The following is a 16,350-nucleotide window of genomic DNA, read 5'->3' as shown; positions in this document are numbered from 1 at the left end:
TTTTTTTTGACAAATTCTGATTACAGGTCACATTACCTGCGACAAGAATTTTTTTTCAGTGCCTGGAAATCAACAGCTTGACTTGGGCTCGAATTTTCCCGGATTTGAGAAAAGATCTTAATGTTTTAAAGTTGCTTAATTGGTTCTGACAAATATTTGAAATATAGGAATATTGTTTCTAAATATCACTCAACTCGACAGATCTATAACGTGAGACTTTTCTCCTAGTACGTCACTATTGGTGATCGGGGAACAAAAAACATATGACGTCTCAGTTAGCAACCTTGTTTCTTTGCATTGTTATCCCGTATAAATTTCTACATACATACAGACAGCAAATTCCTTCATTCTTACTTCTAAACAAATATGATACCTCATTCTTGTTTCAGGATTTTGAGAAAGGAATAAAATAAGATTTCATTAGAACCATTACTCCATAAAAGCGACCCGCGAGTGAAGATTTTTTCGTTCTGGAGATCCGCTTATTATATTGGACATCTTTTCTCCAGCGAAAGTAGAAAACAGAAAAATTTAAATGCGACGAGCAACCGGTAATTTACATCGATCAAAGACACGAGGAAAGGCTAGCCGCGTTCTTCAATCTTATATCATCCAATACGAATCCTTTATTCCAAAAAGTCCGTTTCTATCACACACTTTTGTCTACAGTATAGTTCCATGAGGAAAAGGTGACATAGAGTCACCACAACTGATGCAACCAGTTGCCAAAATTAGGCCGTCAGATTTGTTTTCTACACCTCCATTCTTTTGTGTATTTTTTTGTTAAAGTTTCGGAGTTGAACTGACAAGGTGTGGGGAGAACGTCTTTAAAGATTCCATTAACTGAAGCGCATTTTAAACACCCCTAAAATACATTACAAATAGTAGATCTTACTTGTTACGTTCCCTCCAAAACACAGAATACAACCTTTCAATCGCGCATAGGCCTCCGTCAATATCCAGTGAATATCCAAAATGCCACAAAGCCAGAGTGAAGTGAAGAATAAATGTAAGCTGACGTGAATAACTTGAGACGCAACTGTCACAACCAATTTCCTACTCATGAAGGAAATAATAAAGAGTTCTGCGAGTGTCAAACCTACCCGTCAAGCTGAGACAAAAATTGTAAACGGCAAGACTATTAAAAGTTGTCAAAAAGAAGCGATGCTTGTGGAAGGCTGGCTGTTTAAACAAAGGAAAAGTGTATGTTCTTCTAAAATGCAGATAATTACACTTATATCTTTTGTAAAACACTGCAATGTCGTAAACAGGAATACAAGCTTTCCGGTCAAATATTGGCAATGTTAACTCGCCTACTTTTCCGTATCACGAGATTTACTTTACGTGTCCTTTCTTGTTGAAAGATCTAAGTGGTTGAAGAGACAGGAAAGAAATATGCAAATATAATGTGCAATGGTTTACACGCACTAAACAGTTTGATACCCTGCAAAGGATAAGCCATTGGCTCATTAAAAAAATAGATCGATTCGTTTTTGTTTCGCACTCATTTTTTTTGCCAGATTTTTGCCATTGGAAAAAAAAAAGCACTTTAAAACGGCTCACATCCTAACCGTGATGAGAGCTCTCGCCTCCCGCCAATGTGGCCCGTGTCAGGGGCCCATTCTGGCCCGGTGCCATATGCGGGTTGAGTTCGTTGTTAGTTCTTGCCGTGCTGCGAGGGGTTTTCTCGGGTACATTTCCAAATTCCATTACGACCAGGATAGAGGACCCGCACTGAAACCAGCTAAGACTGATGTGGCTTACTTTCTAAAAATTGTAATCAAGTAAATAAATTGTGAAATGCAGTATGAATGCACCATATTTCCCGTTCATGATTAGTTTCCTCGACTAGTATAGCTTGATATGCAATGATCAAACCACTGCATTCTGTTACTTCTAGCCACGCACACAGGTTATCATTGGAACGCGGTTCGACTCTCAGTTCAAATTTGAGGTCGAAATCTCGGGCATCAGTCATAAGAGATGTTTTCTATTTAAACGATGTTTTCATTATAATTACGACTGAACAGGTTAAATGACGATGAAATAAAGGACAGAAGAAGAACTGGTTCTACACAGCCGGAGAAAGACGTCAAGCAAACTTCATTTTTGCAGTCAGGCTGTGTACTATTCCCTTGTAGGCTTCTTCGTCGATAGTTTACTACTCTGCTTGTTTGGCCCTTGTGAAATGAAAAAATTCCTTCGACACGCAAGGTAGAAAGCTTAACTAAACTATCAAAACTCATGACAGACTCAGCAAGTGTTCAGTTGTTCAGCTACTTGTCACTATTGCAGTGGCTAACATGATTGCAAAGGTAGACGTGAGGCTTAGGGCGTACTGAAAAATCCATATACAACATGGAGTGACCAAATCTGGGCAACAAAGGTTTGCTCCTCTGGGTTAGCACTGACAAAAACTAACGTTCGTGATCCCTTGCTGTCAAATCTATGTAAGTCTTTGTAAGGCAACTTCTTCAGCTAAGTGATGTTTCATCTGGAAAGCTGGAGGCTACGATTTGCCAAAAGTCACAAAAATACATTATTTAATCTGTTCTTGCAACAATTTGTTTGGTGCTTGTGGTTAGATACGTAAAGTCGAAGATAAGTTCTATACACTCACTCTTAACTTTGTTATAGATTAGCTTGATACTATTACTCTTTTCAACTATGAAATGGGAACAATATGGTAATAAGACCAATTATTACACCACAGTTTAAGCAAATACACGTGCTTTGTTTTTATCGCGCGTGTAAATCAGTCGGCCGCCATTTCATGTCGAAAAATATCGAATCTCAGCTTCCAGTGGTCATCAGAAGTAGTTCAACCTGTCATTTAAAAGCTCTCAGAACGCTCTGGTTTACTAATGGCAAATCTATGTTCACATTTTGAGGCGAAAAGTTTAAGTTCTCAAAACCTTCAGCCCTCTTTCACACGTTCGTTTAAGCACTTACAAACAATATACTAAACAAAAGGATATACATTTAACTATCCAGTTCGAGATAGCTCCTTCTTTTGAAATCTTCTGAAAATTCCCCACCTCTTTCCAGATCAAATTAAAGAAATGAATCCGATAGCTCTTTGGCATGATTTTCGTCAACGCCGAAGATATTGCCCCAGAGGAATAAACTGAGCCTTCGGGGCAAAAACGCTAGCGGCTTCGCCCATTTCTGAATGATACACTTAGATCGATGAATTTGCTTAGATGAATTTGCTTAAAGCCTGGTTTTCATATGTCGGGAAAATCCCAGACGGTCTGGAATTTTACTGTTTCCCGACCGTATCAGATTTTGCCGACTAATGAAAACTCGAAATCGTGGATATCCCCGATCGTCTGGGATGAACGGGGACAAATCTGGAGAATCGGGAGCGTTTCTATTTTCCCGACGCGTCCCAGATTTCTGCGATGGTCGGCGATCATTCCCGACAAATGAAAACTCAAATTTGTACCGTCGGGGACGTCGGCGTCCGTCGGCGATGGATTTCGCTCATTACCAATCCCCTAAATTGCTGGGCTTCAGTCCCCCTGTTACAAATAAACATGGCGTCTCTCGAAAACACGAGTGAAATCGGTAAAATCTGGGACAGACCTCGGGCGAATATCCGATATATCGGCAAAATCTGGGATGGTCGGCAAAGTAAAATCCCCGATCGTCTGGGATTTTCCGGACATATGAAAACCAGGCTTAACAGCTATTAGGAATGATAAAGATCTTTCATGTACTCTCAAAACGTCTCTAACAAATAATATGCGTGCGTTGATCATCTCCTTGCCCCCTCTCCCCCTCCCCGACGATGCACTTTCTTCTCCCTGTCTTTATTTAACGGGCGCTCCGTTACTCTGGCATTCTGTTGATCGGGTTTAACTCTAGATACCGCAACAACAATCATGTGGGCCTAAACAACTCTTGACAATTATATGTCCTCGGCGTTCCTAGTTGGGTGATACTAAATACGGTTATCACAGTCAAGATAATAGTTATTGCTAATTGTTGTTTGTTCCGCTCATATCCTCAGTTCATCAAAAGAATTGCACACCAGCGGCAAACTTTTTGTCTAACGCTCGAAATTTTCTTTGTTAGAAACATGTACATATATATGATAGTATATAGCAAAGCTAAAATCAGTTAAGCAGAATGACATTACGTCAAAAACCTACCCGCATGCAGCTAGACAGCTTGAACACAATCGAAACACGCAACAGGAAATCTGTTCCCTACCTGCTGTTAAAAGCTGAGTTAATTCAAACTGAAATTCGACTTCCAGGTTACATTTAGGCTGTTGTGTTAGTGTACTTGGTGACTATAAAGTCCAGCTGTTATCGTCCAAAATTGTTCGATAACAGCTGGACCAATAATGCAGTAACAACGTAATGAGGACCACGTTGGGATTACCATGACAAAAGTAGCACTTAAGAAAAATCTCGTCTTAACGCTCGCTTTAACTTATTATAAGCGGTTCAAAAGAACAAAGCGAATCACTTCTGTAACAAAATTCTTTGATAAACAATGCGCTTCTTTTAATTTTTATTTGTTATGATATTTGATTTAATTTTTCAGAGCAGCCAATTCCAGTGTTGCTAGCCATCGATTCGCAAAAGAACTAAGCAGTTAGAGGTGAAAAAATATCTGACCGAATGCAATCCGTCTGCGTGATCACACGTAACAAATAGAGCAATATCAATAGCAGTTGGACAGCAGCTGGCGACTGCAAAAACATAATCGACATTGATATTAATGAGTAGCTATAGTAATGTACCGGAAGGAAACATCAAAGTCAAAAAAGTAGAACTGATATCAGTTTTGATTTAAACGTGTAGTAGAAGCTGTGGCACCTGATCACATGCACGATTTGGATGAAAAAAGGCAGCAAATCAAATCAGGTGGCGTGGTGAGGCGCAGTGAGGCGATTAAGATTAACGGAAAAACCGAATTATGTGAGGAGCTAAGTAAGTAAAAGTAAGAACTTTATTTAAGTGTCAATGTATTTAGCCCATGTGGGCTAACTGGGGACACTGTATTAACTCTACCTAAAAATTTTCATTAATAGTATTATAGGATTCTCTTAAAACATTAAAATTGAAATATTGGCAAACAATGAAAGGAAATAAGTTGTCCTAAGAAACGCCTTAATTATAATGTTATATTAATTTAAGTTTAACATTCCAAAATTCTATATTAATGTACATTTAAAATTCTAAAAATTCGTCCTTTCTTCTTGATGGATGGGCGAGGCCTCTTATTTCGGGCGAAAAACTTTTACTGGCCGCACAGGTTGCAGCAATTGCTGTTGTTACTTAGATAACCAGAAAGGTCCAATTTTCTTATTGTATTCGTAGGCCTTTTCATAAAATGTAATAAACAGTTTCGGCTTTCACTGGTTAAGTTATCTTTTCATTCAACATATACATATAAATTTGCAAGGAAAAACAGAACGAGAAGTTGGTCCGCGTATAATCTTGATCGTTTTCTCCATGGCAAACATTTTACGCCGAATCCGTTTACCCTTGTGTCTAGAATTAAGGAAGTTGCAGTACTGTTCAGTTTTTTCCACGGTCTGTGAAGCCGACGTTTTAAGCACAGCTGGGGTACAACGACTGATCAATTTAGGTTGTTAAAAAAGCAGGGAAAAGATTTCTTTCGAGTTGACAGTAAGCTGATCAGAAATTTTGAGTTTAAACTCAATGCATGCAAGAACAACAAGATGAATGAATTTGATTTCCCTTAAGCGTAGCTTTTAATTCAAGCAACAGTTTTCCTTTTGCAAAATACAGAGAAACACGGACTTTATAGCCTTCGACATAAGTAAATAAATTCTGAATACATTTCATAAGCAGCGTTTCTGTAAGTAACCTTTATTCCATTCGCAAAACAAACACCGACACTTTCGGAAATTTCTTACCTGGAATTTCAGTTTCATTTGATTTTTGTTCTCAAAAATTTTCGGTTCAGTGATTCACTTTTCTGAAAATTTTCCAGGGTAATTTCCGTACCAGGTTTAGAAATTTTCGGAATCTTAAGTTGAATGGATGGCGCCCTCTTAGGCCCCGTCCATAGTACCCTGGAGAAATTTGAAAACAGCGCTTTCCCTCCGAAAACGGAACAATCACCAGTCATTTTGGATTCGTGGTGTCATCGTCTTCGAAAAGGCGACGAGAATTTTCAGCAAGTTTTTACTCTGGTGAAGATTGATGGCATGCGCACGCTGTCTCTCTGATATAACCAGAAAGAGGTTTCCAATGTGAAAAGGGGCCATATCCTCCAGTCCGTCATATATCATAGTAACAGATGTTTTTTGTCAGCCGTTATTCTCATAACTGCCTAAGTTGTGTACATTTCACATATTCACTTGCATACAATATCATTGCCAAACCAGTCAAATCGAATACAGTGATCAATGTTGATGTTGCTTATATTATAACAGTCACAGCGGAGGGCCAACAAATAGGGCTGACAGACTGACCCTTCTGCGCAACATACGGGTCGCCATACGTCTGTCCGTGGATCCCAGGATTTCCAAACACTACAAATCATGCCTATTTATATACTTAATTGTACCTTTTTGGTACTTTTCGGCGGCATATCAGGCCAAGTGAGCATGATATCGTAGGCATATCAGGTCAGTTACTTGATATCGGAGGACAGTAGAAGGGGTGGCGAATAGTACCCAGAAAATCGTGGATCTCGGAAATTTTTGATCTGATCTCGAAATCTCGGAAGCTTTACTGACGAGTCACGAAGTCTCGCTTTTCATGTGTTTCTTTCGGTCTCGGAGTCTCGAATTTTTTTCGCAAGGTCTTGGAGTCTCGGATTTGCTTTTTTAGCAGAGGTTCTCTGGGGAGGTATCGCGTTGAGCGAGCAGAGTCAGTGTTGCTGAGATTAAGCATGGCGTTTACGCCAACGGCGGCAAATACGGAACTTTTACTTTTCTTTACTTTTGCTTCTCTTATTATATTCGCTCAGCCCGCGCGCATGCTCATTTGATCAGGTTTCCGCTGACAATAACCATGTGCGCGCTTTGATGCTGAAATCGCACGAAAACATGGTCGGTGGACTGTATTTTTAGCCAATTAAGTCAAAGAATTCAAGTAACTCGATTTAGATTTTATAACTGGTTAGCCTAAGGACGTGCGATCGTAGTCTGGAATATACCGGCGTGTCTAAGACGGTGTATTCTAAGCTATTGTAGAATACCGTTTCGCAAAACAAACACAATATTTTACTGTAATGGTCTTTGCAATAAAGGAGCACTATGTCAACTGGAGAACTTCTGGAGGTCGTAGAAAATACAAATGTGGATATAACCTCTAAATAAGATGCCTTAAAGAAAACGACTAACTGCATGCTTACTTTAATTTGCTTTACTTACATTATGTAGTGTTCTTACCATGTGTTTGGTAATCCAACGTTTTGCTCTCCTCGTCCTTTGCGGTAAGTTACTTCTCATTCGTGAGTCGTGCGCGGTGTCGCCTTCTAGAGCAAGCTAAACACTTTACTTTCACAGCAGTTGACCTGCACTTCTTTAGAACCTCTATTTTGATTCGTCCTTGTTAATCTGCAACTCTTTTGTTCTTTGGGCAAGGGGTATTGTTTGTGTTGTTAACCTGTTGTTAATTTTTTCATTGTTTCGTTTGGCCAATTATAAAGAACCTTGTAAACGGTGCAGATCGCCCCTTTCACAGTGCCTCTGTCTACCCAGGAGTATAAATGGGTACCTGCCAACTGTCAGGGAACTTTACAAAATGCTCAGTAGGGGTTAACATGCGTCGAACTCCTCGTCCTCCTAGTCCGTGGCATGTTACGCCACTTGACACGTGAGGACTTTACTTTTATACCACATTCTACATGCAGCGAGCTTCCCTCAGCACATAGACCTGTCGGTTAAACAAACGATGCAGTGTTTTCGCAGCCATCTGCTTATTTTCAGTGGTGCTGCCTGCTCGTCTACAAAAGCTTACAAACACTAGTCAAACTTCTTCCAGTATTTAGCCTAGGTTTTTATCCATTTCGCGGTTGAAATTATCGTTTTAATACGTTACTCACACAGGTGGCCTGTGCAAGAAAATAATTTGCCGGCAAATTTGTTCACGCCATGACAGCCGGTCACTATGATGCTTCATTAGTCTTTCATTGCGCGGTTAAAATGCAAGCTAAAACAGTTTTAGAGTGAAAGCCTTACAAACACACCAGCAAATGCATATGTAGACCTGCTTAATCGATGGTTACAAATAGCAAGAGCTAGTCAAGATACATCTTTTTTTTTTCTGGAGACACGAGAATAATAAGCCCGAGCGTCTTCATGAATAATCACGTATGAATAATTGCAAAGTTAACAATTTACTTACATTTGCGTTTTCGCCGTTTCTTGTCCTCCACCCTCTCCTCGTCCATAACTTGTTATATCAACCAGTACGGAAGTTTCAAGCGACTAAGAGCGCACAAATTTCATGTCTCGGGCTCGGAGTTTTGCATAATTAAGGTTTCGGGCTCGGTTTTCTCTACACAGAGTCTCGGGCTCGGATTTTCTGAAATCGTGTAAGTCTCGGTCTCGAATTTTTAAACAACGGTCTCGGCGTCTCGGCAAGTCTCGGATTTTACCATTCGCCACCCCTAGTAGACACGGCTTCTGACTAGCTAACCGCGAACTTGGGTACGGTAAGAAATAATATCAGCGCTACCTGGATCACAGATCTAGATTACAATCGATTTCTAATTGCTGGCCATTGGGACTCCCTGTATCAACAAATTCAACAAATCCATTTCCTCTACATGCTCTACTTATATTCTTGCAATTCCGGTGCCACGGGTTCATTGTTGTCTACTTGGCCACGAAACGTCCACGGCGTCATTGGAATTTCAAGTCACGGGCGGAAAAAAATGGCGGTCATTGCAAGACACATTTTATTTTGTCTAAAGTCAGTTCTCGCTTTCCAAACTTTGATGCCGGCAATGCTTGGCAAATGGGCCACAACTCACAAGAAGGCTATTTTCTTGGGCAAGAACTGTTCTTGGATTTTGCTGCCTGAATCGATCTGACCTCAAACCCGATAACTTGATTTTATCTACGTTGGAAAATCAAGATCCACTTTGCCACTTTAAAACGTGTTGATGCCTGATTACGGGTCCATCAAGGCTTTATGATGCTTCTCAAACACCAGGCAGGCATGCAAAAAGAACACTTAAGATGTTAGTTGACAGAGCTTTAAAGCATCATCTCTTTTCTGCGGTACGATGGTATTTCCTTTGAAGCTCGATCTATCTCACCTGTTGTGTTCCACGTCACAAAAGCCGATGAAAACAATCTGTTTCCTAGATTTCCGCTCTATTTTCTATCAGTAATTTGATTTACGAGGAAGACAGTTAAGATTCGGAGAGATTTGATTTTGTTTTAGACACTGTAAACAGAAGCTACATTTATGCACCGTATTGGGATACGCCGCCGCCATCGTTGCTTCAGAGAAAGCTATCTTAATCCAGGTATATTTTCTTTCAACAATTTGCAAACGAGCGAAAAAAGTCCAGGTCAATGTTTTGAATATAATTTACAGTCAATTTACCGAGAATGAGGTACATAAGAACCAGAAAAAAGAAACACGGCCTAAAATTTGACATAAGGCGGATATGCATACGGCCCTTCAATTGTACGTATAGTTGCGATCTCAAAGCTAACCCGATGTAGCATTTGCACGGAGTTTTCATGATATTTACGCTTTTGATTTACGTGGTTATTTGGTACGTTTAAACGGAGGTTGTCTGCAAACCAAAGATTTTTGGCTTTTTCCGAGCTCGAGGTCTGTGATGTAGCTGTGTTAGTGGTTTAAAGAACACTCGATAGACCAGCCGATAATTAGCAGCTGATGTCGACAAGATCAGACTACACGAAGACCAAAAGAGAACCTGCTTACATCTCCAAAGCACACAGTTACAGAGTGTAGCTACGCGATGGCCAGCTGAAAAATCACTTCTGCGGGCTAAAGCACACACCAACCAGTTAGCCCGCTGTTAGCAAGATCCTTAAGTCATTGTATATAAGAGGAAATAAATCATCTTGCATTAATAATACACAGTCTGGCCGCCACGCTGCAGAATCGATTTCGACTGAGATTGTTTGTGACAATGCACCGATTCACAAATCAGGTCAAATTACATTTCAAAATCCTTCCATTTCGGACAAGCTAGTCTACACCGAACTATTCTACAGTCGCGAGACAGAATCGGATGCCAACTAAAAACCGAATTTAAACAATGAAAATTTGGTGCGTGAAGGTTCTTGAAAATGAAACCGAAGCTGTGACAGGCTAATTTCGGCAAAGAACTGTGGTCAGGGAAGTGTGGTTAGGGAACACACCAGAAAGTTGTCACCAGGAACACAAAGAAAACAAAATAACACAATGCCAACAAGAGGTATGCCACTTTTATTCACATTATTTTCTACATGTTCTCATTTGGAACAATTTTCGAAGCGTCGTTCAGACGATTGTCTCAAACGGCTGAAATCGTAACGACTAAGTCGCTAAGGTCGCTAGATTAATCACGACGACACCCCATACAGCGACATCAATGCGAGAGGCATTCATTCACATCTCCAATATTAGAACACTTTGACACACAAGGACATTTTAAAAGTAAGTCTGTCAAATCGTTTCAGTTTCATATTTACTGCCTTTAATCTTATAGAAATTCTTCGACAAACTCGTTTAATAAAGCTAGGGGAAAATTAATAATCAATCGGTGCATTTCTTCCAACCCCATTGCCCTATTCACTGTAAGTAAAAAGGTAAACATTTATAACTGTTGTCGTTTTTTGCTTTTTAAAACTTTTCTTCTACCATAAGGCGCGTTTGAACTACTGCGGAATATAGATTTTTAAGTTTGGACCATTCAAGCATTTTTAAAAAACTTCTGTAAAAAAAACAACAAACTTTTGGAATGCTTTCTTTGCCTGTACATATCACGTAAAGAAAAATCTCCTAGCTGTTGAATCTTTTGACGAACGTCATGTCCTCTGTCACCTTCTTCTTTAGTCAATTTAGGCCACTTCTCCCTTTTACAGGCTAGCTCTTTAAAAAATACCCTGTTTTAACTTTGTTTCCGAACGAAATTGTATTGGTTGAGTTTTCCGACGAGACTACATGTATCGTTTCCTGTCAACAAATTTAAGCTACGATGGGGAAGTGACAGCTGCTGCACTGCTCGTTTTCTTTAAGATGAAAAGTGCTTTTTATGTGCTCTAATCCCATCCGATAAACGCAATTCTGTCCAATTATCTTCAAAATTAATGTGTTAGACACAGTTTATGTAAGAAGATATGCATATAAGTCATGTAGTGGAGTGCACTTAAGCAAAGGGAATAGACAGAGTTCTGTTGGAAATTGAGGAATAAAGCTGTTGATACCCCAGGTAGGGCTTCAAAGGTTAACGAGAAAAGTAAAATGTAAGTTGATGATTGGTTGCTATTCACAATACTTGAAGTGCGGAATATTGCAATGTTTATCCATGTTATTTCCTGTTTATTCTTCAGGCTCATTTGATGTTTGGATGTGTTCAGATAATGTAAAACGCACATGATCTTCGCGGAAAATATGTTTTCTTTGTCTCCCTTCTCTTCTTAGATGGCATGATCCACAATTCGCAGAGAAAGACAATCGTACTCTTTTAAACAGGTCTTTCAGCGCGGCATAAAAATCTGGTCGCAGCAGGCTGTACAATAGCGGATTTATGACAGATGTTAGATACCTGACAAGAGTAAAAACATGGGCTGGCACTTCAAGAGCTTCAGGTTCAATTTTTTGCCAGTATAGTAACTGTAATAAAAACCATGGAAACCAGCAAATTGAAAACGCAGTTGCCATTGTAACAAATAGCAAAATGCTCTTCCTCTCTCGAGCAAGTTTCTTTTTGTGCCTTTCTTTCGTTTCGTTCGTTCCACTTTGTCCTGCGCCACTGGCAATGGCTCTAAAAATCTTGACAAAGGCGTACATCATAAATATGTACGGAAAGAAAAACACCACTACAAAGCAGGAGATGATGTAGCCTATAAAGTACTTAGCTCCTTCAGGATGTTTAGTTTTATCAATCCATGCGAAGGGAATGAATCCGATGACAGCGGAAATGAACCAAACCATTAGCAAAGCCTTTATAACTGTTGTTTTTTTGATAAGACGGTGAGTTATTGGCCTGATAATGGACAAGTACTTTTCCAAAGTGGCGATTGCTATGTGATAAACTGATATAATTGCTGTTAGTGTATGCACAATCGTCAAAAGAAACCCCAGGTGAAAGCGCACTGTGTTTGATGAAATGATGGGAGTGAAAAACACAAAGATAAACAGAGGAATATTCAGTGCTCCAGTCATGAAGTCGTTAACAGCCAAACTAAAAAGAACGTAGTTTGCTGGCGTTCTTAGCTTTTTCGTTTTGAGAAAAACGAAGAAAACCAACATGTTTACAACAAGAACGACAAATGCAATAGGAACAAGTTGAGCTATCCCCTTGACGTTTATCTCCATCAGACGAGCAATCGTTTGGTTTGTTTGACGTGATGTTTCATAGATCATTTTCGCTTTGTATCCTGTTTGGTGGGTTGGTTTATTCAGCGTTGTACTTTTTCAAATTTCACTGGATTAGCACTGGATTGATCAGTCTCTCGTTAGTCACCAAACTAACTTAATTTAACTCAGCAAGATATACTGAAATTGTTCTGCTCAGCTTTTGTCATTCTCTATAACTGAAGAAAGTAACGAATCGAAACACATCAGTAACCCACAGTGATTTTACCATGTTGCCAAACGCTGGGAAAGATATTGGTACTCCTGTTTGTCATCATGGTCCTGAGACTTGTTACAAGACTTGTGTTCCCTATAAGCGCAACCAGCTTTCTGGTAACACTGCAAAAGAAAACAAAATGATTAATACGATCAAAATTATTTCTTTCACAGCTTTCCACAGATACAAAATTTTGCAAAACGTCAAGTTCTCAGAGAGTCTTATATCTGATGAAACTAAAACCCCCAGAAGAATAGGTATTTCTTGAAGAAGAGGCTATTGAAGAAGAAAACATTGGAACGGCTGATGAAAGCTCGTCTAATCAGACTAGGACAGAATCGTTAACACTTATCATACTGTTGTCACATTCACAGTTGGCAGAAATCCCACAAAGAGTGGTCAAGTGAAGACACATGGGATGCTATTGCACAGAGGTAAAAAGCAAAGGGAAAGCTTATGCATGGGAAACCATTCCACTCGCCTTATAAAAAAGCATTACAGGCTCAGTACAGTATTCTCAATCCTTAGGCGAAGCGTTTCGCTAGAGCAGACAAGAGGAGATTTGTTGAAAACGTTGTAACAGAAGTAAAAGCTGCTCCCCAGCGTCAGGAGCAAGGCAGAGTATACAGGATCACAAAGCAACTTTGTGAAGGTCAAAGTTGCTTTGTGATCCTGTATACTCTGCCTTGCTCCTGACGCTGGGGAGCAGCTTTTACTTCTGTTACAACGTTTTCAACAAATCTCCTCTTGTCTGCTCTAGCTAAACGCTTCGCTTTAGGGGAAAGGCACCTATCTGCGACAAACAAGGTGCATTACTGACAACTGAGAAGGAACAGAAGGAGCGATGGGCAGAACACTTTTAGGAAGTACTTATTAACAAGGAGGTCTCGGAGAAACCAGCTGTCGCCTGAGAATGATCACGATATCAGCACCCAACCTATTAAATAAGACATCATGAAATCCATTACAGATCTTAAGAATGACAAAGCACATGGACAGGATCGACTTCATTCTGAGCTCTATCAATGTCATCCAGAGATTGCAGCAGAGATTTACTCCCACTCCTATTCTTTGCTAAGGTATGGAATGGTGATGGATGCCAAGTGACTGTAGCAAAGGTGTTATTATACCAACTCCCAAGAAGGTTGCACTCAATTATTGTAACAATTTGCGAGGATATCACACTAGTATTGTTTTATACCAAGTAAAATATTTTGTAAGGTCATTGTCAAACGACACATGTTCAGTTTGAGAAACATCTTTGAGCAGGGCACACAGAGAGAGTTTACCGAACGTGTACCGAGCATAAAGCGGCTCATATTGTCCATATTTAATCGAGGCAAGGTATTTAATTTGAGCTAGTAAAACTTTATTACTACACTCTCCTCGGCATACAAAGCATCACTTCCGCTTTATAGTTGAATCTAAGGCTTCTTGAACTGATTAAAAATTTCATTTGAACCACTCCACTTCACATTTAAACGATAGGTTTAATACATGAATGGAAAGAAAACACCTATCCGAGATATTGCAAGTAGTAATTTTCTTTCACTTCGATGATAAAGCTGGAAAGGATACATGCACTTGTTCTCAAGCTTTGCGTTTGTATTATAACTAGTGTACGCGCGCCATCAACTTCTCAACCATGTTTGAATACTAACGAAATGCTACAACTATAAATATGATGCGAGTAGACTGTAATTAGCACCAGATTTTGCCGTCTGGTCTCTGTTGCAATGTACGTGTTCTAAAACTGAAATGAAGCCTCTCCGAGTTAGATTAATTGTAAAACATATTTCACAGAGCTAACTCTCCAAACCCAAGAAGTGCGCATTGAGATTACTGAATGGAGATTATGACTCTGACCGCAGACTCGATACTAAGCTTTTGGTTCAAATGAGACAAAGAAGTGGCACAAGAATTTGACAATATTATAGTACTCCTAACAACAATAAAAGATCTGGCATACCGAAGGGTGTGTGAATTCTTCAGGAGTAAGCTTGTATGACTGTGGCAGCTGTCAACAATCAGGTGAACCTTGCGTGAAGTAATAATTTTCGTCTTTTCGATTTGCATTCATAAAAAAAATATAATCGAGTATAGTATAAATAATTCAGTCAGCTATTAATTATAAAACGAACTTCGAAATTGGCGATCAATGCTTTAATAATACATCGTTATATACTAAGAAATCATTCTTATTACCTTTTTAAATAACACATTGAACACCGACAAGGGATATTAAAATTACGACATGAATTCGATTTGACGTTTATGGAAATGCTGTGACTGCTGTTCGGTTCAGTACGCATGATTGACCAGCCTTGACAGATGTTCTCATTCCAAAAACAAAACAAAACAAAACCAAACCAAAAAACCGCGGGGGTAAATGAGAAATAAAATCTTAAAACTCTATCAATATTAAGATCTAGAATCTAAACTTACTTTTCTTTCCTATGATTAGGTGAACTATTAGTTACTTTGAGAAAGTGTCATCATGATTTGTGGAATCAGTACGCCACGTGAAAGTATGTTCTTTAAAATTTGGAAAGTATGTGAGCCATTTCCGCTATTTCACACTATAAGAAGCTTAAAAAAAAATTAAAGAACTTAAAGCAATTCATATGATTGCGGTGAAGATGGTTACCACAGGGTAATGAAAATCATACAGCATGTCATAACAGGAATTCAACTGATATGTAAGCCAGTGTCGGCAAGCTTTTTCCTTGTCCTTTCCATGCCCACATGCATTTTTGATGTAGTGTTTTCGTACCGAAAACTCATCAAATGCGTATGCACAGTGGAACCCCGTTAATACGACCACCTTCGGGCCATGGAAAATTGGTCCCATTAACGGGGTGGTCGTATTAAATGGGTTCTTTAAATAGGAAAATGACTGACTGAACTTTTTTAGGTCAGAATAAAGTGGCCGTAATAACGAGGTGGTCGTATTAACGGGGTGGTCGTAAGGCGAGGTTTCACTGCACAGGCAACGCGTTTTTGGTCTGGTGTTTTGGGTATCAAATGCCTCGCTTTCCAACTGCCGTTTCCGCAGCGTTTCACCCGTCAATACTAAAACGTTCGAAAACGCTGATACGCTTTGAGAGACCACCACAACCCTCATTTGCGCATGCTGTTTATACTAACACGTTTTCAGATGTCTCAACTCTGGTGAACCTTTTTAACAATACACGCGAAAAGCGTTTTATGTCGTTTAAGTGCATTGAAAAATAATTTTTTTGGTGTTAAACATAAAACACGTAATCGAAACTTTTGATGTTTCATTCCCTAGTTATAATGACAATTTATAGGGGACATTGGGATGAGGTGCTCTTCTCATCACACTTTTCCACACTTAGACTCGATTTTCGGCGCCCAGTTCCCTTCAATCCCCCTACCCCCTGCTGGGGTTAGGTTAGAGGAAGCCCACTCCTTCCAATCAGAGGGGAGGCCCAACTCTCTTCTCTCTCTGACACCATCAGGGCAACTAAGCAGTTCCTGGCTGTGGTTATGTGAAACGTTTACGATCTGATAATGGAGTGAATACGTCAATGACGAGTCCAGACCTCTCCTTTTAAGGAAACATAT

At 39.6% G+C, this 16,350-nt stretch overlaps 2 protein-coding genes and 1 pseudogene across 3 annotated transcripts in view; 1 reads left to right on the top strand and 2 right to left on the bottom strand.

Annotated features, from left to right (window-relative positions):
* LOC145503103 (zincore component SEPHS1-like) overlaps positions 1 to 3,803 on the bottom strand; it is a 162,596-nt pseudogene extending 158,793 nt beyond the window's left edge. Inside the window, exon 1 of the transcript XR_014051422.1 lies at positions 3,800 to 3,803. The product of XR_014051422.1 is annotated as a zincore component SEPHS1-like (transcript). The remainder of the gene's footprint in view (positions 1 to 3,799) is intronic.
* The window catches only part of LOC145503133 (uncharacterized), a 403,728-nt gene that overhangs the window by 247,168 nt on the left and 140,210 nt on the right, over positions 1 to 16,350 (top strand). The window lies entirely within an intron of this gene.
* On the bottom strand, positions 5,721 to 14,850 carry LOC145502971 (neuromedin-K receptor-like). The gene is made up of 2 exons (XM_081482391.1): positions 14,732 to 14,850; positions 5,721 to 12,884 (listed from the first exon to the last, which is right to left on the bottom strand). Exon 2 carries the CDS (start codon positions 12,552 to 12,554, stop codon positions 11,508 to 11,510), a length of 1,047 nt encoding a protein of 348 aa, XP_081338517.1. The 5' UTR covers positions 12,555 to 12,884; positions 14,732 to 14,850; the 3' UTR covers positions 5,721 to 11,507.

Source organism: Orbicella franksi, chromosome 11, assembly GCF_964199315.1.
Source record: "Orbicella franksi chromosome 11, jaOrbFran1.1, whole genome shotgun sequence".
Taxonomy (NCBI): domain Eukaryota; kingdom Metazoa; phylum Cnidaria; class Anthozoa; order Scleractinia; family Merulinidae; genus Orbicella; species Orbicella franksi.
The sequence above is the reverse complement of the archived record's forward strand: the minus strand, read 5'-3'. Positions and strand labels throughout refer to the sequence as shown.

What these genes read in the sequence shown, in the direction of transcription:
- LOC145502971 (XM_081482391.1), bottom strand. Translation starts at nt 12,554, where the DNA reads ATGATCTATGAAACATCACGTCAAACAAACCAAACGATTGCTCGTCTG.